The sequence below is a fragment of the Polyodon spathula genome, chromosome 5, assembly GCF_017654505.1.
Source record: "Polyodon spathula isolate WHYD16114869_AA chromosome 5, ASM1765450v1, whole genome shotgun sequence".
NCBI lineage: Eukaryota > Metazoa > Chordata > Actinopteri > Acipenseriformes > Polyodontidae > Polyodon > Polyodon spathula.
The window spans coordinates 64,376,278-64,400,265 of NC_054538.1; the positions used below are offsets into that span (position 1 = coordinate 64,376,278).

Below are 23,988 nucleotides of genomic sequence, written 5' to 3' on the forward strand. Positions count from 1 at the left end.
TCTACTGTTTGTTTAGTGTTAGTCTGTTTTTGTTTGTCTATTTATTTTGGCTCAAAGTGCCGTGTGCTGTTTTTGTTTAACGTTTTCTTTTTCTGTATGTTTAATAAAACACTAAACTCCGCAGCGTCTCAGTTTCACACGCCAGCGCTGCCTGTCTGTGTGTTCCTTTCTGGCCTGACGTCACCCCTACAGCCAGCCTATTCACAGGCCCCCATGCTGCTACACTATGAAAGGAGCAAAGCAGTCCATGTCTGTGACAATGGTCCATTACTGATAGCTTTCATTGAAATTGTTTTCTGTGAAAAGATAACAAAAAAACATGGAGTCTATTGACAGAAATGTATCTTTAGTTTTGACAGTATTAGGGACACTAGGTTCTACGTGCTTTGGCTCTCCTTCACAGAAACCAATCATTGTTTTTTTTTCTGTTACTCACTTGTTTTCATTATCTCCGTGTTCCTTATGTGAACTATCAAAATTATTTTCCATCTTTATTGAAGCAGCTTTTAAAGCCCAATTAAGGAAATCATATTGCATATTAAACAAAATAAATGTATTGTCTGTAAAAATACATACAGTATTCGGCATGAGACTAAGGGACGTAACATTCCACAATCGCTGTGACATTATGAGAGGACACATAGACATGTTTTGTGCTGTTTTTGGACCTGAATTTAAATGGCTAAAAAATGTGTTCCACCTGAGCTAGAAATGTTCAAAGAAGGTTCATAATATTCCTCAGACTATGTGTCAGGTTTTTCTTTTTTTTTTTACCAAATTGATTTGCAATTTGATTTGAAGTCAATATTTGCCACAAGTTACATTTGAAATATGTAAGAACTTCTGTTACAGCACAGATATAAATAATTATTCCAATATTTCTTCTGCCTGAAATTATTGAAAAACATGAGGTGTGGTATAAGAGAAAAGACAAAATGCTTTCCCTAGATGTATAACTAGTTAGAATTCTGCACCATGGGTTGACATGTCACAGAATGTTCGAAAACCCATATACATTTTTGTCAACGAATGAATCTTGGTTAAAAATCTCCCTCCTGACCTGTGAGGGCGCAGTGTAAAGGGAACAGTGTGCCCCGGACTGGATGGTTTGATAGTTTATTCCAGGGTCAGTAGGAAGGCGACCATCCAAGAAGGGGGCAGAGCCACAGTACTCCAAGTCATCGCCCCAGACAGGAAGCGATGTGGCAATCGCTGATTGGAGGAAAAACGATTGCACTCGCTAACCAAGGGGGCGTGGCTGAAGGTACAAAAGGGGATGTGGCCGAGTGAACTGCTCCTTTGTTATGGTTACGGATGAAACGCTGAAGGACTGTGATATACTGTGCGTGTTTGGTGTTTGTTTTGTTGTACTAATTGTAAACGTTGGTTCTTGTAGACGGCTAATGTACCAGGAGCTGTCGCTAAAGGCCAGCACTAAGCTGGACAACAATGCACTACTTTTCACAAGTAAATGTATTTCACCACTTGCACTTAAAAAGCACATACTTTGGAATTGTGACCGTGTCTGTGTTCTGTTTGTGTATTTACCATCATTATTATTTCAGGACTGAACCCCTTGGGTTTTACTGAACAGTACACATAGTTATGTATTGCCAGTTATTATTGTTTACAGTTGTCAAGTGACTTTGGATCATAAGTAAACATTGTGAACGTTGTTGTTTGTCATTACTTGAGCACCGCATGACCTCTACACGTCTGCACTGAAAACTACAATGCCACAGGGATATATTTGACACCCTGCCAAAAACTAACGATAAGACATAGATCAAATCTATTTGGTAAAAAACTGACATATAATCTGAGGAATGTTATGAACCTGCTTAACAATTTCTAGCTCAGTTGGAACACATTTTTCAATCATGTAAACTTAAAAGGCCCAAAAACAGCTCAGAACATGACTCTACGGACCTTTGACCTCTGATCTAGTCAGTACCAAAAGCACTGTAAACATTATCTCTACCGGATTTGGTGTTCAGATGATAGTCTACTGTATATAAATATGCTGAAAAACTCAAGTGGTTCCTGGTACTGAGGCTTTCTGTTGGAGGTGGATTGTACCAGCTGATATCTTTACATGATGTTGTTCACAGCCGATATGAGGGTCATAAAAGGTGGTATTGCTACTCCATGGTTGAATGAAGCAGCAGTAATTTAAAACCAAATCCCATTGAATGACATTCATGTCACTATCTAGCTCCTCCCTCTAGGATATATTGGGAAATATATGTTCTGCTGTTACTACAGTAGTTGGTACTTATCCGTTATTTATTAGATTAATTTAATATTAACCTTTTAGTGTCTTTAATGAAATATATTAAAAGATCCAGGTTTCTTTGAAGTCAACTGAAAAATACGTATTTGTGAATGTTGAATAGCATCCTTCCACCATAAACAAAGAAGAGTTTCCAGAGCTTGTGTTGGATTGCTTATTGGGATCAGTAAGCTATTCGTTTTAGCTTCCTCTTGTTCATTCTTATTATTTTTATAAATACAATGTACCTATAGTTAATGTCTGCAATGCTCTCACCTCGGACAGACCTCAAGTATATGTTTATAAGAATATCCATCATGATATCCTTGGGCAGGGAGTTTCGTTAGAAGGTTGCTTATTCTTATGCTGTAGAACACTTTGCTGCAATGAAAAGGAATCACTTGTATTTAATATGGTCAAGAATTTGATGCCACGTAATTATACTTATTTATTTTATACTGTTACTCCTAAAAGACCGTTAGAGTAATACAGTTTGCCCTTAAAATGGTTATTTAACTTAAATGAAAGACCATTTTCGGGACAGTTTAATAAGGGAAAGAGAAAAATCTATCCATCTGTCTCATGCTGGTCTTTAATCAGGGCATCGCTGAGTCTAAGCGCATAGAGGCAAAAATATAAAAGACATGTTAGGTACTGTAACTTGAGTCATTTCCCATAGAGCATTTGTCTTCTGTCCTCTAAGCTGAACCAAGAGCTCAGTGGTGCTCATGATAAGATATTTTGCAGCACTTATAAGTCAAACTAGCTTTCTAAACCGGCTGTTTTAGGCCAGTTTAGGCCAATTCCTATTCCATAGTAATTTAGACTGACAGGTGTTGTGTTATATTTAAAGAGAAATGTCACACCAGTACATTTGAAGGTGCTGTTTGACAGGTTTATTATTGTATTATTGACAGCTTTTATAAAATAAAAAAGTTCATTCACTTCAGTCTATTGAGTTCCGCAAGAAGAAATAAATGTATTTTTAGGCTATGTCTGTTTTGAAAAATGAAATAAAGTTAGCTACTGATGACACTTTTTTTTTAGCAGTTGCTTACTTCCTAAACAGTCATCTAAATATATTGTATTTGCATTTTTAATTAGCCATTTGTTAAATAACTTCTGAGTTACAATATTAAAGTTGTGAAATTAGGTTCCATAATCGATTGAATTAATTGATGGGTCTGAATTCAGAATGCTATTTCAGTTGCTTTTCAAGCATATCTAGAAAATGTGGTGTAAATAACTCAGCATTCCCGGTATATTTGTAGTATGCAAAGTAAATGAGTCACCTTCAGATCAGTTAAAAAAAAAAAGAAAATAGACATAGCCTATGCTAATGTAAAGCTTAAACTGAAGTGGTTCCCATAGTAACATAAAGACAGATTCTGTGCACTTTATGATTATAACAAACAATTAAAAATAGAAAGTAAGTGGCAGAAATTGGTTGAATAAAACACAATTTAAATTTCTAAAGTGGATTTCATGAACCAAGCTGTTACAACTGTCAGTTGAAACTAAATATTCTTAAAATTTTGTAAGCTAGAAGAACGAAATCTGTTTTAGCATAGAGGGAGGGAAAATATACTTGAATAGGACAGAGTCCTTTATTTCAGAGAACTGTTTTTTTTTTAATCTAGCCCAGGGAATCCGGAGAAGTGGTTTCCTGTGGTCATGCACTTACTTGCAAAACAATTTAAAGCATTTCAAGTTTTCAGAGCTTTTTAAGGCTAGTGTCAAACGGATAAGAAAACTGGCAACTGTTGATCCCAAAACATAGGGAGGAGGATGCTAAGACTACAAGACAAGGGGTCTATTCATAAAGGGTTAACCCCTGTCAAAATGAGAAAATGGGAGTACATGATTAGATTTCGTCCACAGACACCTATTTAGCGGCAGTTGCTATTCATAAGAGATCATTTACATGTGTTGTTAAGCCCCAATGATTTTCATCTATGAAGGCATGCTTTTAACAAATTGAGAGAAAGGTAAAGGATGACCTCATTAGCATAAAGTTTTCAACGGTCAGCCTGCTTTTCATAAGGGTGAACAACAGCAAAATGCTGTAGATAACTAGGCGTTATTGAACGCTTTCTACAGTCAAATCTAAACTGATGACAGCCTTGAAAGACTATTTTTTTTAAAAGACATTTAATTACTACACTTGCTCTGTTATATAGTTTGACATACCCATCATTAACACTGCCTATTTAAAAAAAATAAAAAAATCTGTAGCTTTATATGAAGAAAATGTTTAATATAAATGTTTAATTCTGTGGAATAATCATTTTGAAACAGCACTGTGAAGCGGAGAGCAAGTGAGAGACTGAGAATTATTTTCTTATTATTTCTTTACGTGATCCACGGCTGACAGCAGTCCTTTTCTTTTTATTTCTTTTACTTGTGTTCACAATAAACGGTTTGGATGCTCGATCAGTGTTCGAAAGGGAGTCTTTTTGTCCATTTTGTGTACCGTGTGCAATGCGGTGTGAAACGTTCACTGATTCATAAACATAAACAATTATTATTATTATTATTATTATTATTGCTAGAATTACAGTATTATTCAAACTTCCTCCTACAGTGCTTTGTGTTTAGTTTTATTTATTTTTTTTGGTCCTGCAGGTAAGAATGGAAATGTTATGTGTGCGTATGGAAATGTGTTTACCAGCGTGGCCAAACAAAACAAAAATACAAAGTATTTATTTCAAAAATACTTTTTTTTTTTTTCTAAATGATGACATCAGTAGTAGGCTGCTGCCGGTCGATTCCGTTTTTCTTTTTGCAACAGCTACCGACACCACCCAGGGAACATTAATAATGCTGATGATGTCATCAAAAAGAGGCAGATTTTCGTTCTTGAACATTTCGCTCAGATCATTTTATGAATAGCAACGACTTTCGTTAGTTTTAAACAAAATTAATTTTGTTACGGCAGTCAGCAAGTACTTTTATGAATAGGTCTTCAAGTCATTGAGATTTGCAGCACTAACCCATGACAATCCTGTGGGGAGGATTTCAAAATCAATAATACTTTTTACTGGAAACCAGTGAAGCCTGAATACGGTAAGGAATGTATGTTTGTTATATTTACAGATATTTTGTAAAGGGTGTAGTCTTGTTACGAAATCTGACAGTGTCAAGTACACTGCGATATTGTTGACTATTTTATATTTTCTGTCCTTGCTGTCCTTGCTACCAAAACCAGTATTGCTATAACGCGGTTCTTGGGAGACACACAATATGAGCGTTATAACCGAAGAGTGTTATAAACAGGGGAGGGGGTGGGGGCGCTGCGGGACACATACAACACACAGCTGACTAAAATACAAAATAAAATAACTCCCTCTATAATGCACATATAGTAAAGCAAAAAAAATCTAGGAGTCATAAATTGCAGCTACCTGGCAACATCTGAAAAAGGGTAAAGACATGCAATTCCGTCAGTGCTCTTAGATGATGCCTCTGTATAATAATTAATAATAATACGCTGCTTGTCTTTAGATGAACGTGAAGATAATGTACCGTTGCTCTTTATGCATTTCTCAGCAAGACGTGAAGACATGCTGACATGAAGCTTTTTACTTAATTAGCTTCTTCTCCTGCAGGGCTTTGCGTACCGTTTCACAGGTAATTACATCAATAGGAAGCTGGCAACAGCAAATGTTGTGTTAACAAATATCTGAATAGGTCTGTAGAATCAGCTCCAAGTCCATGAGAGAATTGTAGGATGTTGGTGTGGCTTGGAAAACGTGTATACAGATGTTTGAGCATAGCAGAGAGAATATATGGAATTTCATAAACATAGCTGGGGATCCTCCAGGTTTCAATTGTTAAACCGCTCGCTCTGTCAAGGGGAAGATACTGTGTTTTCTCTCTATACAATATCACAATTTCAGAGGGGATAGAAACTACACTTATACTGTACCTCTGCACTTCAGAAATCCAGGTTTTAGCACTCATTTCAGAGGCAGGTTGAAATGATTGGCTGGAATGGTTATTAGTAAGCAGTGGCACAGTAAATAATAATCTAAGCAGGAAAAACCATAGATAATGGTAGAGACCACACAAAATAGTGCATTAACATTATTGAAGCTAATCATGTAATCCCATATAACAAACATATATTTTTTATTTTAAACACATAGTGGGGAGGATTTTCAAACATCAGTGTTATTGCATGGAACTCGTGGTGCAGTAACGACACCTTTAGTAGCAAGTGACTTTCAAACAAAATTTGTTAATAAAATCAATCCGATAATGCTTTGAAATTGAGTCAATGAGGTGATTAATGAACACATTTCTCAGTAAAAAGTGTAATTGTCCCAGGTCACATACATCACTGCATAACAGGAACTTGTTAATCAAAATGCATGCAAATGAGATCAAGAAAAATAATTTTCTGTTATCACCTGCTGGAAGTATACAGGGACAACAGACCTTCCCGTTCCCAGGCTGTGTCTGTCCCTCTGCGTCACACTGGCCGACATGCAGGTAGAGGGGGGGGGGGAAATATCATTTTTAATCAAAAATTCTTAAAAAACAATGTTGATGGGCCAGGGGTAAGCCATCTATGTAGACTTGGTTGTAATTTATTTTCTTATGTAGTACATACAATTATAGGCTATAAATAAATAAGTTTCAAGTGCTATTTGTGTTTATAATTGTTCGATGAATTCCTCTAATCATGTTGAATGCATTTTCTCTGGCACTCATTGCTCGCCTCCGGAATAAATAAACTCAACATGATTAGAAGCAGCCACTGAACACTTACAGTATTATAATAATATTTTGTATGTATAAAACGTGTGAAGATGTAAGTATATATTATTGTACATACAGTAAGTGTGTGTGTATGTGGATGCCAAATAGCAGTTCAAGTTAAACGTTGTTTTGTTTATTCCCGAAATAAATAGTTGTGGCAAAGAGCGCAGGTGTAGAGGTGATGCAGTGCTCAAGAGAATGACAACAACAATGTTTCTGGTGAAATGATGTTAATGACAATACACAATGATGCATATTGCTCAGTAAAACCACAGGGTTTAGTCCCAAAATAATAAACACAATTTTTAATACACACACAATATACAAACACGGTCACAAGTACAAAGTGAGTGCTGTAGTGCTTGTGGTGCAAATAGAATTAACCGTGAAACAAGTGCAGTGTTGTCTGGGTTTGTGCTGGCCTGTAGCGACAGCTCCAGATCGTGTTAGCCATCTAATAACAACAAACAAGTATATTTAGACACAACAAAACACTCACGATTTATTATACGGTTCTCCTTCCGGTTTAGCATTAACCATAGCAAAGGAACGACCTCTTAAGTATGGTGAATCACGCCCCCTTGGTAAACGATTACAACTGCTCCTCTAGTCCATGGCTGCCACATCGCTTCCCTTCTGGGTCGATGATTTGGTGTACCTTATCTCCACCCCCTTTCTAGATGGCCGACTTCCACCTAACCCTGGGAATGAATTGTCTGACCATCCAATCCAGTGCACTCTGTTCCCATTACACAGTGCCCTTACAGGTCGGGAGGGAGATTTATCACCTAGAATCATTCTGTCTCTGTCACAGTAGTACATAAAGTTGACAGTGTACTCTATTTATTAATTTTTTTCATTCTTCGCAATTGCCATTTCTTCACAGTAAACAGTGGCCATAGACTTGTTTTCATAAAGTAATAACAAATCTGCAATCACCTGTAAGGTAACTTGATTGTAATATCTAGTGTGCCTTTTTCTATACCAAGGTTTGATTATTTACTCTTAGGTTTTTATATGTATAATTCAAATAAAATCTATAGTAGAGGTCAGTTGTCAACAAACACAACCACCAGAAATCAAAACATCCAACACATTTGAGCCACTTCAAAATTTTGATGAGCAAAACCAACAAAAGGAACAACATCCAGGAACCTACTAATAGTGGTGGCCAGACAGCAAAAAGAAAGGAGGTCATGATTGTTGGGGACACCCTATTGAGAATCACAGCAAGTTCAGTTCGGAGTTTGGACCCCCTTACTACAACAGTGTGCTGCCTTCCAGGAGCCTCTGTCATGCACATCATTGAGAACATGGACAGGCTCCTAAAACGAACAGGAGATGACCTGGTAGTAGTCATCCACTTTGGTACAAACAACATTGGAAGAGACAGACTAAAATCCCTGCAAAACAAATTCAGAGAGCTAGGAAGGAAATTAAAAGACAAGACCAAAACTGTGGTATTTTCTGGGATACTGACAGCTGGAAATAATGAATCTAAACGCATGGCTGAAGACGTGGTGCACATGGGAAGGCTTCACCTATCTCCATCATTGGACCACATTCTACAAAAACTATCTGATAGACGGGGCGGACTGCACTTAAATAAAAAGGGAACCAGTCTACTTGGAGAAAAGATCCTCAAGCAGGTTCAGAAGCATTTAAACTAGAAAGGAAGGGGGGGGAGGGAATCAACAAAAAAAAGAAGGGAGACTGCATGAAAACAAGGACAACAACTCAGGTACGACAGCAATTAAAAGTATTTATTGAAATGCTAGAAGTATCAGAAACAAAATTTTAGAACTTGAAGCTACTGCACTAACAAGTAACTATGATGTGATAGGTGTCACAGAAACTTGGTTGTCTGAGAGTGATGGGGATGAATATAATATTTGTGGGTATACACTGTATAAGAAAGACAGGCAGGACAGAAGAGGTGGAGGGGTAGCGCTATACATAAGAAACAGTTTTGAATCCCAGGTGTTAAATCTGGACAAAGAAAATAAAGCCGAATCAGTATGGGTCAGAGTAACAGACAAAAATTCAAAGGGCATAATAATAGGAGCATGCTATAGACTGCCAGATTCAGATGGCGAGCAAAATAATCAGTTATACAATGACATTAAAAATGCGTGTAGCAAAGCAGAAGCCATACTAATGGGGGATTTCAACTTCCTCCATATAAAATGGGAAAACCCGGTGGGTAGCATGACGGACAAAATTGAAATGGTGGAAATGACAAATGACTGCTTCCTAACACAATTTGTCAAGACGTCGACTAGAGGGGAAGCATGCCCTGATTTAGTCTTTTCAAATAACGAAGACAGAATAACTAAAACAGAGGTCAGAGAACCACTAGCAAACTCAGACCACAACATGGTCTCGTTTAAAGTGCTTTTTAAAACCCCAAAAGTAATGACTAAAGCTGAGGTTTACAATTTTAGACCAGAGACTAACAGAAGTAGATTGGAGTAAAATAGAGAAGACATCCTTGGAAAAAGGATGGCTGTTCTTCAAAAATGTAGTATTAGATGCGGATAACAATTACATCCCTAAAGTAGACAAATCTAAGTTTAAAACTAAATTTCCAAAATGGCTTAACAGGTCAATTAAAAAAAAATTCAGCGAAAAAAGGCACTTTACAGGGCGTTTAAAAGGGTAAGTAATGTTGTTGAAGCTGACACCCTGTGATCCTTCAAGAAGCTGCTTGATGAGATTCTGGGATCAATAAGCTACTAACAACCGATGGGCCGAATGGCCTCCTCTCGTTTCCAAACTTTCTTATGTTCTTATGTTCTTATGTTCTTATGCTCTAATGTACGTATCCAGAGAGGCTACAGTCGCATTGATCATTTCTTGGTACTAACATTACACTGGGTGCAAATAATTGTATATCGTTTTAGCAATACAACAAATGTTCCAAATGGTTAAAACGAGTGACTAAATCTCATTCATAATCACAAGTATAGAAAAGTCTAAAATATTTTCAAACTACAAATATTGAATTATCCAGGTAGTCTTACAATAATGACTAATATGCCATCTGGTGTGTTGGGCCTCTGAAATGATTAAACAGCGGATTTTGACAAAATCTAAGTCATGACAGGAGCCAGGGAAATTTGCTCATATGTTCCAGATGTTATAGGGTGCATCACAACTCACCTGCATGTTTAGTGAATGGAACCCCTTCCTGTTCACATGTGCATGGTGCTGTGGTGATTTGCGTGCAACGTGTGTGCAATTGATGGCTCCCATTACTCTGGGAAACCCAGCAATGTCATAAAACTGCCTTTTAATATTTTGTAGCTGCTCCTGATTAAGTGGGAGACTGATACAATCGTTAACCCTCTTTATCAAGTCAGCTGTGGCCCTTTGAAATCACCCAGAGACAAAGAAGGACAATGCTGCCAACACCTTCATATGCGAGGGTACGGAACAGCCCCTTTTAGTAGGCAATTCAAGGTTCTCCCGCAGAGTCTGACAGAGGTCGACAATGGCTGCAATATCCAGATGCAAGTTTTTAGATCGTCATCTGGTAAATCTAAGAAATGAACCCTGGTCCTGTACACCCTCGCTCTGTATTGTCGGCATCGCTCTAAAATTACATTTGCTTCTACTGCTGCTACAACTGTTGCCACTCCCAGCAAAGCCATACTGTAGTTTGTTTATTCAATGTGTGTAACACAAAAGAACTTAAATACTGTTTCATGCTGAGTTGTATACTTTTTTGTTAATTAAAACCCTCCTTTTCCAAGTGAAAATGAACGCCTGATAAATTATAACAATTAACACAGATTTCCTTTTAAATTCCCACACAAACAAAATAAATAGTTGCAAGAAGCACTGCTTGTTAAGATATTAACATTTTTTTCGTAAATCACATCATGATTATTTAATAATGAAATAGGCATAACGACCGCTTGAAAATGTCAAAATGCTACATGCGGATTTGTTCATTAACACTGGAGTTATCATTTACAACCTTTTGAGAAAAGAAAGGTGTTTCTTCTGTTAGAAGAAATTATTTAGACACATAGAACTAAATATTTAGCTGACAGACTTGAATAACTATGTTAATGTGGCCCAGGGCATTTGTTGCAAATTACATCTCAATCCCTATTTTTGTAGCAATTAGTTATTAAAACATTATTCTGACCCTGGAGGTAGAAAAATGGTGCAACTTCAATCATCACAGCAGAAAATCTTTGACTAACCACAGGAGGAAAATAAGGAAAACAACTCAAAAGCAATTACTACTGCAATATAATAACTTTGCCTTTTTTAAAAATGATAACTTGTAACAAAGAGTATCTTAAAACACAACAAAATATTTAAAACTTCTATTTGTGTAACATCAAGATTAAAACGTGAACAGGTTTATGAAAAAACAGTATTACAGAAATGAGATGCAAAGACAATTAAGCGATGATAAGTATTACAAACATATTCAGTATGACCCTGATGCTGAAACATTGTCAATCATTCAGTAAACTATCAATAATTAGATTACTAAAAAAAAAAAAAAAAAAAAAAAAAAAATTTATTTTAGTAGAGCATCTTAAAATACCAGTAATCTTCCTTATTCTTAAAATACATACAATTTACAAACTCCTCCTGGTTGTCCTATCGTAGCAGGTATTGACAGGTTATTAGAGCCTTTATCCACGTTTGTTGACTTCTTTGTAAAACCTTTTGTTATATCATTACCTACTTATATTAGGGATTCATCTCAGTTTGTTGGATATTATTGCTCAGTATGACAATGTGTTAGACAATTTAACTCTAGTCACATTGGACGTGGAGAGTCTTCACCAATATCCCACATTCTGAGGGATTACTGGCAAATAAATCGGCAGAGACCTGGGAATACACTACCTCCAAATGATTTTTTTTGTTGGAGCCAGCAAATTTAGTGTTAAATACAAACTAAAGGATTTTTTTTCAGTAAGAATTTTGTAAGGTAATAATATAAGTAACAGAATAAACCCGGTAACTATGTACAGTACATTACTTGTCTGCTTTAATAAATCGCGATAACATAAATCAACTTTTAATGTTCTCTCTGGAAGAGCAGACAGCTTGAACCTGACAATGTGTTGCACTTTACTATATATCCTGTTCAATTAGGAAGGGCCAAGCCTGAAACTCAATTTCTATTCTGATTGTAATGAATGTAACTGTGGCAAGGCAGAAGCCCTGCTGCTGTAAATGGTGTGTGTGTGTGTGTGTGTGTGTGTGTGTGTGAATGTAAGGTTGACAGGGATGGTTTTCAATATGTCCTTGCCAGAAATCACAGGTGTGGCGATTCCCCAATTAGGAAATTGATGCTAATTAGGGAGTGGCCACATGTATAAAACAAGAATGGCCACCCCAGTGATTTCTGGCAGGGACAGATTTAACCCCATCCCTGCCAACCTTACATTCACACACACACACATATAAAACAAGTGATCAGGAGAGGATTTATCAGTATGCACGTCTATAAAGAGGTATGTCAAAAATACAGTGAACAAGGGGTGGGGTTTGGCTGGAGATGCAGTACAGATGTCGTTTTGCCATGCAATGCCTTTTAAACCTGTTTTACTCTAAAAAAATATATTTTAAACAGCGCGAGTAAAATAAATTCGACCTGATGCGCCTGACAAGCACTGAATAAATGGACTGCAAAGGGTTAAAGAGAGATACAGCCACTGTTTAGATCAATAAAACACAACCCTCTAAAATTAAGAATCAAATACATCTTTTTGGTGTATATTTAAAAGGAAAATTGGTCCCTTCAGTGCCCAGCAATGTTAAAACATTCATGCAGTGGCGATGCAAACACAATTGTACTTCTAGTGAATCTGGTGAATCTGTCAGACTCCTTCAGTTTACTGCATTTTTATGGTCACAAATCCCTTAGGCTGCATTCTAATGGTGTTCTTATGCATCCAATGAAGGATTTAAGCATCATTAAATGCCTGCACATTTTTTTTTAACTAGAAGCAGTATTTCAACAGCTGCAATACTGGCCACTCCTCTCTCCCTTCAGTGAAACAAAATATTGTGAATAATGTTACGTAAGAATTTCTGCATGAGTAATGATCTAGAAAGTGGCCACTCATCTCAGTAGCTGGCTTCATATGATAAGGGAAAGAAAGGAGCAATAAAAATGATAGCAAACAGTCTGGGAGGTAGGGTTGTTCAGCTGTGATGGGATTTTGATGTTCTTTTGCACTGAACAAACATATAAGACTGGTTGTATGGTTTTAACTGGGCTTTATCTTGTGTTGCATTCTGTTGGTTGTTGCAAAAGAAGATACATTCACATCTTGCCAGGGCTGCAGAGAGCCTTCATGGGCCCCCAGGAAAGGATTAGTGTGTGCCCCCCTGGGCATACACGGTACTACATCAGTTCGACTTTGTTGTTTACTCATCAGCCAATTAGGGAAGAACATTATGATGTGTGTATATTGGGATCAAACACAATGGCAGCTTCAGTGATAAAGACTATAAAGGGAATCATACAATTATCACTAGAAAGACCAAGACGGTCATTCTGACAGTTTTTGGAATTTAAATTTAAATTGCAGTGTGTATGTTTAGGATCCGGAGCTGTGCTTTCCTGACTTTTACTAAATATATGTACTGATTACCCTTAGAAGAAAAGAATCTCATAGCTACAAAAATCAGAGAGATAAAGTAGCGTCATATCTATTCCTGCCAGGAGTGGTCAAATTGACAGCTACATATAAAACATATTATAACATTGAAATGTTGCGGTATTATTTGTATTTATCAGTCGGGACTTGCCGCCATGTATTGAAGCTTGATTATATCAGTCTGCACTCCTCAAGTGAGCAGTCTGTTGACATTTCTATTGTTTCAATGAGCCTCCTGATAGCCCATCAATCAGCCATGACAGCTCATGGCGCCCATCTGTCTCCTCTGATCTATGTTTTAGATGCACTCTGGTTTCTATACAAGTCACTCGTTTTTCTAAGAAATTCATTATTACCCCAATACACATTAAAAATGGATCGCGGAAGACGCGGGAGGATATTTTTCTGGTTACCCTTTTTTTCTTGTGTTTTTCATTCTCATCTTGTTCCTAATTGAAAGTTTTTAATGTCATTCACTACTGCCTTATTACCGATTACAAGAATAACAAGAACCACGCAAACCTACTTCAACCGTTATATTATGCATAATGTGTTGATAACAAAAAAACCCAAAAAATTCGAGTTTAACTCCAACTCTAAATAGGTTTATTTAATCAAGCTATTTGCTGAGGTTGACATATTTAAAAATAATTTAGGCTTTTACATTTTTTTTAAAGTGAAAATGTTAGGGAAAAAAGCAATTGGTTGATGGCACTTATTTGGGGAAAACATTCACCTTTTCAGTGTTGTTTAGTGCTACAGTGGCAATAACCATACATTCTGGTAAAGTTTCCTTTTTTTATTTTTCTTACATGCACTATTATGCTATATGGTTTAATGTTGTAATCTGGTTATTTATTAACAGTTTTGAGGTGCGTTCTCAAAATAATATTTTCATGTATTTTTGAAAACAGTTGTTGCTAAATAAAAATAAAAATAGATGAAGCCTACTAAGAATAGCATGATTACAAAAATGTTACTGAAATGTGCTAAACCTGTACTTATGAGGGAAGCCATAGGGGTTAGCAATACAAAATGACCCTAATTATTGCTTCAGTTTCTTGGTGGATGTATAATCTCGAGTTGTGAACATTCATTTTATTTCGTGTTAAAACAAGTGGCTTCCAGATTTAAAACACACACATCAGGAAGCTGTGTTTTTAATTAAATTTGTCAAACGCTGAGAAGAAAGCTGTGTGTACTTTGGAGCAGATTGGGTTGGCAAGGACAGCAGTAAACATTAACAGTGTCTGAAACGCTGAAATTGGTTTTATGTAGGTAAATATTAATGCTTGTGCTCATGTAAAAAAAATAAAAAAATCAATTATTCAGAGCAAGTTATTGTAGATTAATAGATTCATTATCTATGTTGTATATTAAAATGTTGCATAAAAATACCAGGACCTTTTTATTTTAATTAAAGCTACCTGGTTCTGTTTTATTTCATTTACTCAACTAATAACGTTTGTAAATATTAAACACATGATATGGTGTACTAGATATTTGTCACGGAGGCATTTATGTCATGACATTATCTTTACAGCATTTTATTGGGAAAGGAAAATAAAACTAGCAACAAACACTTTTTAGTCATAAAGTGACATTAATGCTGCAAAATTGTGATTGACATCCCAGTGATAATTCCACATACTTGTGTACTGTACTGCACTCCACCACACTTTCATGCCCCTCTTTGCTTTACTGTCATGCCTAACACAGTGGGTCTATTCAATTGATCAAAACGGTAGTAGATCTAAATATTGCTGATGTTTAAATCTAAAAGTGTGTGAGTGTTTTCGTCTTTAAAAGTAAGTAAAATGCCAGATTTGGACTAATTTTTACTATTTAAAAAATTGCAGCATTTAGATTTGCTACTCATTAGATCAATTCAATAGACTGGTATATTTGAAATGACGCCACCTTTAAACATCACAGTTTTGATTGGATTCACAGGCTGCGTTCCTTTGTAATGTCATAAGATGTTGACAGCATTAACAGTAGGGAAAAATAGTGAAAGAGTTAATGTGTCAGCTTGAGTCACTTGAAGATAGCAGCCATGGTGTTAATAAAATGGTAACATGTTTTGCCGGACTGTGGTGTAAATGGAATATGTAATAATATTCTGTTTTCTTTTAGCCCAACCATAGTAGACTTTAGTCTCCATAATCAGTCCTTGTTGTTGGACCCCATTGGAAACCCATATGACCACTTAAACAGACCAAACATTAATCATTCCAGTTTTATTTTTCTTCAGCTCTCCTGTATGCAACCATCTTTGGTAACGTGACCACAATCTTCCAGCAAATGTATGCCAACACCAACAGATACCATGAGATGCTGAACAGCGTGCGTGACTTCCTGAAACTCTACCAGGTCCCCAAAGGTCTGAGCGAGCGAGTCATGGACTACATTGTCTCCACCTGGTCCATGTCCAGAGGCATAGATACTGAAAAGGTATCGCAAACTGTAAGCTATACATTTATTACCTTGCATGCTAGTTTTTCTTTTCTTTTGCATGGTAGATCTGCCACTTAATTGCATTACCTGGATATTAATGCTTAACAGAATATCTCTTGCTAAAAAAATATCAATAATGGGACGACTAATGTAATGAATAATATTGTAGTAACCTTGATTTGTGTCTTGTGGGGTATTTGATTAATTCCTTATTAATACCGGTAGTGCTGTATTCATACTGGTAATGCTTATTTAAGCTTGAAAATTTTACATGGTCTTCAGTTCCCTTCTTGGTGTCACACTAATTAGTTGTCCACCAAACTCATGAAGAGACACTTTGGCCTACTAATATAGTTTAAACGATGGACATAACACTGTTCTATTTCACTGTAAAACCTTAATTAAACTTTAATTTTAATTCAATTATCCAAGCCATTTGTTCTTAACCTCCCGGTCCCAATTAGTTTAAATGAAAAGGCTTTCTCTGTATTTTGTTTCACGCAGACTCTCTCTAGTTTCCCCATTAAATGTAGAAGGCAACATCAATGGATAAAACACTGAAGTATTACTTAAATTATTAAGAACTTATTTAATTAGCAATGACTTTATATATTACCTGGACCATAAAAATGAATATTATGATGGCCTTTAGAGTACAAAAAAAAAAAAAAATTCTATTGGAAGACAAGCATAAAAAATAGTGAGTGTCCTACGAAAAGGTCTTCGCAAACAAAACATTACAGGCCTCTAAATAATTAAATGACAACTACAGGGCTCAGCGTGTATGAAGAGATAGCAGTCTTTCAAGTAGGTAAAATCTGAGGTGAGGTTGAGGGTGTTTTTCTAGCAAGGCGAGGGAGACTATTCTCTTCAAGCCTCTATTATATGACAAGTGCTTTGGTCTTTCTTTGATTTAAGGGCCTTATTTTTTATTTAAAAAAAAAAAAAAAGAATTGTATTCTTAAAGATAAAATGTTTGTGGTAAAAGCAGAATTTAAGGTTAATGGGAGGGCACAGTCAGATTGTTCTTCTTTTGTATGGCGTTTGAAAAGCAACGGGCTACAGTTGTAATTTTATGTTTGTAAGCCATTCCATGGCACCCAGAGTAGCTGTGTGGAGTCAGCTTGTTCCACTAGAATACGCCTGCATTGGGCAATCATCAGATGTGCCTGATGGTTTGCACCTCACCGCATTCACAGCTTGGTGAGTCCTTGATCTTCCATTTATGGAAGAAATATCCACACCTCCCATGTACTGTTCGGATGCGGCTTTGAGGTGATGGCGACAGCTAAGAGTCCGGCCGAGGGTGACTCTGTGGTTTGTGGTCATGGTTAAGGGGGACCCCACAGAATTTTACCTTGAGCGGACTCAAGGCTGCAATGTTGATCAAATGGAAGGAGGACACTGACATCTTCCCTGCATTGGGCTTCAAGCACCATGCTTTGCAGGACTTCTCGAGTACTGTCAGCTCTGCCTCCAGGATTCTCTCCGCTTCCTCGAATGTGGTCGCTTGGGTTGTCCGCACAATGCAGTCCGCATAAATGAATTTGCCAGACATTGTTGATGGGATGTCACTGGTGTAGATGTTGAATAAGGTCGGATTGTTTATGTATATTGACAGGATAACCTTAGCATTAAAAAATGCTTAAAGGTGAAATAAGACATAAGACCATTTCCTTGCAACATTGCTCAGCTTCTTCTAGTGCAGTGCTGCAGAATAAAGCTGCTGTGCTGGGGATTTTATTGCACAACAATACCTGTTAGAGCTGGGTACAGGAAGGCTCTTGTTCTCTTTGTAAAATCTGAAGCCTGATACTGATAACACTGATACAGGCTGTTAAAAAAAAATATAGACACAATTGGCAAAAGTTATGAGTTCACAGCGTATTGATTTTGAATTCAGATACATTAATTAAACATAGTATTCATTTCACAACCTAGAGTTAAGGACAGCAAGACAACACATACTATAGTATATTGTACCACACACCTTATATATATATATATATATTAGGGCTTCAACTCTATTAATATTAATTTTGATCGGTTAATTTATGGGCATTAGTTGATTAATTGGTAGATTAATCAGTAGATTAATCCGTGTACATTATTTTATAAAAGTAACAATCGTATAACAGCTGCCCTGCATGTAATACTAAAAAATCTATAGAATCTAAAATATAAAATAAAACCCAAAGGGACTTATTATTATTATTATTATTATTATTATTATTATTATTATTATTTGAGTAAATGTAACACATTTTCACAAAACAACAGCTCCAGCGGTATAATGTTTTTAATGGACAGCTACTGGCAAGTACTGCGGATACCTTTCATAATTTGAAAGTTGGAAGTGGCGAGTATATCCCTTCCCTTCCTGTGTCAGTTCAGGTATTTGTGGTGTATACCTCCATTTTTTTTAACAATCTAAATGCCAAATGCCAAATGATACTGTAGAAATGGCTGTGGAATAACACTTGTATAGGTTAGTATCAACTTGTGGAAGTCATATTTGGGCTTGCTACTGTTTGATTTTATTTTATTTTTTTTTGCCAAATTGACGATTGATATCGTCGTTTATTTTAGAAAGAATTTACCAGGTTTTTTTCAATCTTTAATTTTCAATTCAAGTAGAGAATAGGAGAAATCAACCATTATGCTTTAAATGCCACTGAAAAATTACACATTTTGCAAAACACCTGTATCATATTCAACATGCAACAAAACTATGGTTACCAGCATTCTAATTGAAATAACATTTGGTCACAGCAGAGCTATACCTTATAAAGATAAAGATCCCACACAAATTTAAAAATTGTCTCAACTAAACCGTAGAAAACATGGCATATAAAAGTACACAGACTTGTATAGCATAAATTTAATAGTAAAAATAATATGCACAGATCAAAACAGATAGTTCAACAGAACTAACTTGCACTTATTATTTGGGGTTAGAGTTCCATCCCTCTTGCTTCAGCACAGCTGGACTCAGAGTCACTGGAAGGCAAGGCAGATGGGCTCGCTTTGTCCTATCGTAGAGACTTCAGCCGCTGGCCAGGGTATTGTGCACAATATTCATGAAGTGTTTTTCACTTGTGGCCCATTTTCAAATCAAACTAGTAACTGTCGCCGTATACCTATAGCAAAAGCTGACCTACACCTTAACCCGCTAATTTCAAAGTAGGCCCTTTGAATGACAGGTGCTGTAGCTGGCAAATGAAAATGATGATTGACAGTCATTTAAACAAATGAGAGCATTCTAGCACTCAACGAGATCTGTCAGAACAGGGTGAAACTACAGTACTAACAGACCACTGAGAAGACTGACAGCGACCGCCAGCAATTCAGAGCAGAACGGAGATGGCACAGACTGCAATTATAAATACTACACAAACTAGAGAGATTTCTAAATGATAGCAAGTGGTTTTACTGACGTTTGTAGTATATACATTTATTTCAGTCAAACTCATATTTTGGGGGAATTCAACATTTAACGAGGTTTACCGATTAATATTGAAAAGTAGCAAACCTAGTCATATTCCATTTAGCTCACTGTCTTTGACTGAATCAGAAATTGTATTCTCATTCTTAAAAATGGTGATTTCATGCAGGAATAGATTACACATTGTTTAGTCCCCTCTCTGGTTTTCTTTTAGGTTTTACAGATCTGCCCAAAGGATATGAGAGCCGATATCTGTGTGCACCTGAACCGCAAAGTCTTTAAAGAGCACCCGGCTTTCAGACTGGCAAGTGATGGCTGCTTACGGGCCTTGGCCATGGAGTTCCAGACCACCCATTGTGCGCCTGGGGACCTGATTTACCATGCAGGCGAAAGTGTAGACAGCCTCTGCTTTGTGGTATCGGGGTCCTTGGAAGTTATACAAGATGATGAAGTTGTAGCCATTTTGGGTAAGTTTGGGTTGTTCAAACCTGTTAATTTTATTCCCATTGCTTAAGTGTGTTTCATCTTAGTATTCTTGAGACACCCTTCGTCCCAAACTGTCCCAATATGTGTTGGTAGGAGTGTACAGTGTTCATACTCTTGATAGCATGTATGTTGCTTCAAAAACAACAAAAACAACAAGGGAGTTATAATGCGATAATTTTGATCCAGCTTTAACCACTTCAACACCACGACATACGCACGTACGTCAAATGAAAACCCACTTACAGTTCCATGCCATACGTGCATACGTCAAGTTTCCCATTCTATTCTATGAGCGGTTTCTCAGTCTAGCGTTTCAGGTTTCATTCCCTAAGGCAGTGCTGGCACTGTGGAATGTGCAGTGGAAGTCGGGAGAGGGTCAGGTGACATTTGTATCCAATTGCGTGTCGTGTAGAGATTCCAATCTACCTGTGGGCATATTGAAGACTGAGATATATTGCAGAAAGCCATTCAACTTTTACAGTTACATATATAGCATTTTATATTATTATTTTTTGTTCTATTATTCGTTTTACTTGTTTAGTTGTATTTTATATAGTTTTTAGCGAAAGCTAAACATGGCAACATACGTGAGAGCGACAACAGTATTGATGAAGGTTTCGAAGTTGGTTCAAAGGATTTTGATACCAACGACAGTGATGCTGACTTATCACTCAGCGATGATGATGAAGAGGATGCAGAGCCAAGAACAGCAGGTGACTGGGTGTTTATTACTGATCCCTACCATGATGTCAGTCCTCCATCATTTGATTTTGCACCTGTTTACACAGATGTGCACCCTGCCGAGAGTTTGTGTTCTCCAGTGGAGTGCTTTTTGGCTTTTGTTCCCAAAAAGCTAATCACTGACCTTTGTGACTGTACAAACAAAAGACCATACAGCTACTTTACAGGTAAGCCAGCTGCAAACGGGAAGATGTTTGGTTTGAAATGGCAGAACATGGAACCCAAGGTGATGTACATCTTTTTTGCTCTTGTGTTTCTTATGAGCATAAGCAAGCTGCCACGGATGTCTGCAGACTGGTTAAACCACCTGTTAATGCAATGCACCCCTGACTTTTGCAAAGAGGTGATGAGCAGAAACCGCTTTCTCAGCATCATAAAGTTTTTGCAATTGTCTAATATAGACAATGTACGCACAGACTGCTCTTTCTTTCCATGCTAGAGAGACATCAATGGATTTAGTTGACCCGGGACAGAATATAGCCATTGATGAGGCACTTGTTTTGTGGAAAGGAAGACTTCACTTTTGGCAATACATAAAAACAAAAAAGAGCTTGATTTGGGAATCAGACTTTTCTGCCTGTGTCCCAGTGATAAAAGGCTGAAGGGGTTACACCTGAAATCAGCAAGGATAAATATGATGTCTCGCATTATCCAGAAGCAAGTGAACTCATTTTATCTGAAAGGATTGTGGTTTATTTGGCAGATCATGTACTGAACCAAGGGCATCATATTATTATTGATAATTGGTACATGTCTACAAGACTATCATCATTTTTGCTTACACAAAATATGCACATCACTGGGACTATTCGAACCAACAGAGGAGTACCAAAGGAAGTAACTGAAGAAAAAATGGAAGAATCATCTTTACTAATTGGGACCAATACCAGTTCGCATAATCGATTTGTATGGATAATCAAACAGGAATTAATAACAATTAATGTACCCTTTAATAATGTTTAGATTAATTTTAACATAGACAAGTACCTACTGATGATATATAGCTAGTAACCTATTCTATCAGATTAAGCATACAGAATTACAAAGCTTTTCAAATCATTAAATTAGTGCAATTCAGTAAAACTAACACCTACAGTTAAGGTAGTGGAATACTGTCATTAAACGTACCATATACCAAATTGTCAAAGAATACAATTCAGTACAACTTTGACACATTACAGAACTTTAGTAATCATTCAACTTCAAAAATTCAGTAAAATGTTTATTTGATACTTGCTGTTAAGGCATTGCAATAACATGCAATTGAAATGAATAAAATCAAGGTTCTTAGCTGCTCAATAACAGAGACAGGATCTCCAGCCTTAACTGACGAAAGAAGAAAAATCAAGAATGAGGTGACTGTTTTACTTTGCTTAACTGCTACAATTTAAAGCTCACAATGCTCCATCTAAGGTTTTGGTGATCTGAATAATTCTGTAACTTTCATTTGCCTCAGTCTGCTGGTCCTTTTTTTGTCAATCTCATAGCCGTTTTAGCAGCAGAAGCTGTGTGGTAATACATCACACGTAATTCATCACATGATTACAGGTGTGTTCGGTTGATTAGAAAGTACGGTTGATCAAAGATCAGATCATTGACTCTCTACTGTAAATACGTTTTTATCTTCTGTAATCCCATTGTAAGTCTCGTGTTAAAAAATGCCTATCGAACAACTTTAAAACAAATCACGCAAGGGCCAATGAAACCGTAATAAAAATGCTGACCAGGAAAAGGGTGCAGAGCTACATCAGTGCTTCCCCGTGACTGTCAGAAGTACATTCTTATGAATGTTTATACTGTACATTTTTCAGACTGTTGTAGAGAAATGTAATATTTGTGTATACTAAGTGGACCAGCAACTGGACTGAGAGTTTTAACTCTAAGTGGAGAATAATTGGGAGCCATGTGTGGTTGAATAATGTGCTCAGTAAACTGTATAGATGGTAAAGTTGTCTTAGAAATAAATGAGTGTATGAAAGATAAGTTCAATGACAATGGGTTTGAGTGATATATATATATATATATATATATATATATATATATATATATATATATATATATATATATATATATATATATATATATATGTACTGACCAATATTTAACCTGTGGTATATATCATAAGGTGATGGCTGAGTGATAAATATAACGATCTGCTTTGATGGAAATTGGTTTATGCTCAATTTCATCAGAATAGATAAGAGGGATAAAAGGGGCCTGATCTTATTTTAAACAGTATGTTTCAAGTATAAATAGAAGGGTAGCTATACAGACAATCAGGATTTGCAATTCTGAACACCTCTAAATCAACTGTCCACAGCCTGAAGAGTAATATACCTTCACTCCCAATAGAAACAATCTTAAAGCTGCTGTTTGATGCTTGTGACCAAGCATAACTAAATGTAACAGCAATTTAATACATGTAAGTGTGTGCTTTGGAATCAAATAAATGTAGTCTCGTTAAGTTTCAGTTATAAGCCATTCGAGTCTTTATTATACTTTATTAATAATCATTGATAATGACAATAACAGAATTATTGTTGTAATAATAACAAATTGAACCACAATCCCACACAGTCGCTAATAAACCATTGAAATCTGATCAGCAAGCTGAAGTTTACATGTATCTCAATCAATAAAGACTGTGTTTACAGTCCTTAAAATTATGGCATTGAATCCTGCTGTTGAAAAATATTTTAATGCAAAGGTACTTCTCTCATTACAACTATAGTAAATATAACTTCTCTTTGACCAGATAAAGTACTGTGCAAAAGTTTTAGGCAGGTGTGAAAAAATGCTGTAAAGTAAGAATGCTTTCAAAAATAGACATGTTAATAGTTTATATTCATCAATTAACAAAATGCAAAGTGAGTGAACAGAAGAAAAATCTACATTAAATCAATATTTGGTGTGACCACCCTTTGCCTTCAAAACAGCATCAATTCTTCTAGGTACACTTGCACAAAGTTTTTGAACGAACTCGGCAGGTAGGTTGGTCCAAACATCTTGGAGAACAAACCACAGTTCTTCTGCGGATTTAGGCAGCCTCAGTTGCTTCTCTCTCTTCATGTAATCCCAGACAGACTCGATGATGTTGAGATCAGGGCTCTGTGGGGGCCATACCCTCACTTCCAGGACTCCTTGTTCTTCTTTACGCTGAAGATAGTTCTTAATGACTTTCG

General features: G+C 36.6%; 1 protein-coding gene across 1 annotated transcript in view; it reads left to right on the forward strand.

The window, feature by feature from the left end:
* The window catches only part of LOC121316162 (potassium voltage-gated channel subfamily H member 1-like), a 116,201-nt gene that overhangs the window by 34,046 nt on the left and 58,167 nt on the right, over nucleotides 1-23,988 (forward strand). The window contains exons 8-9 of the mRNA XM_041251021.1: nucleotides 15,932-16,131; nucleotides 19,794-20,046. Coding sequence (XP_041106955.1) covers nucleotides 15,932-16,131; nucleotides 19,794-20,046 — 453 coding nt within the window. The remainder of the gene's footprint in view (nucleotides 1-15,931; nucleotides 16,132-19,793; nucleotides 20,047-23,988) is intronic.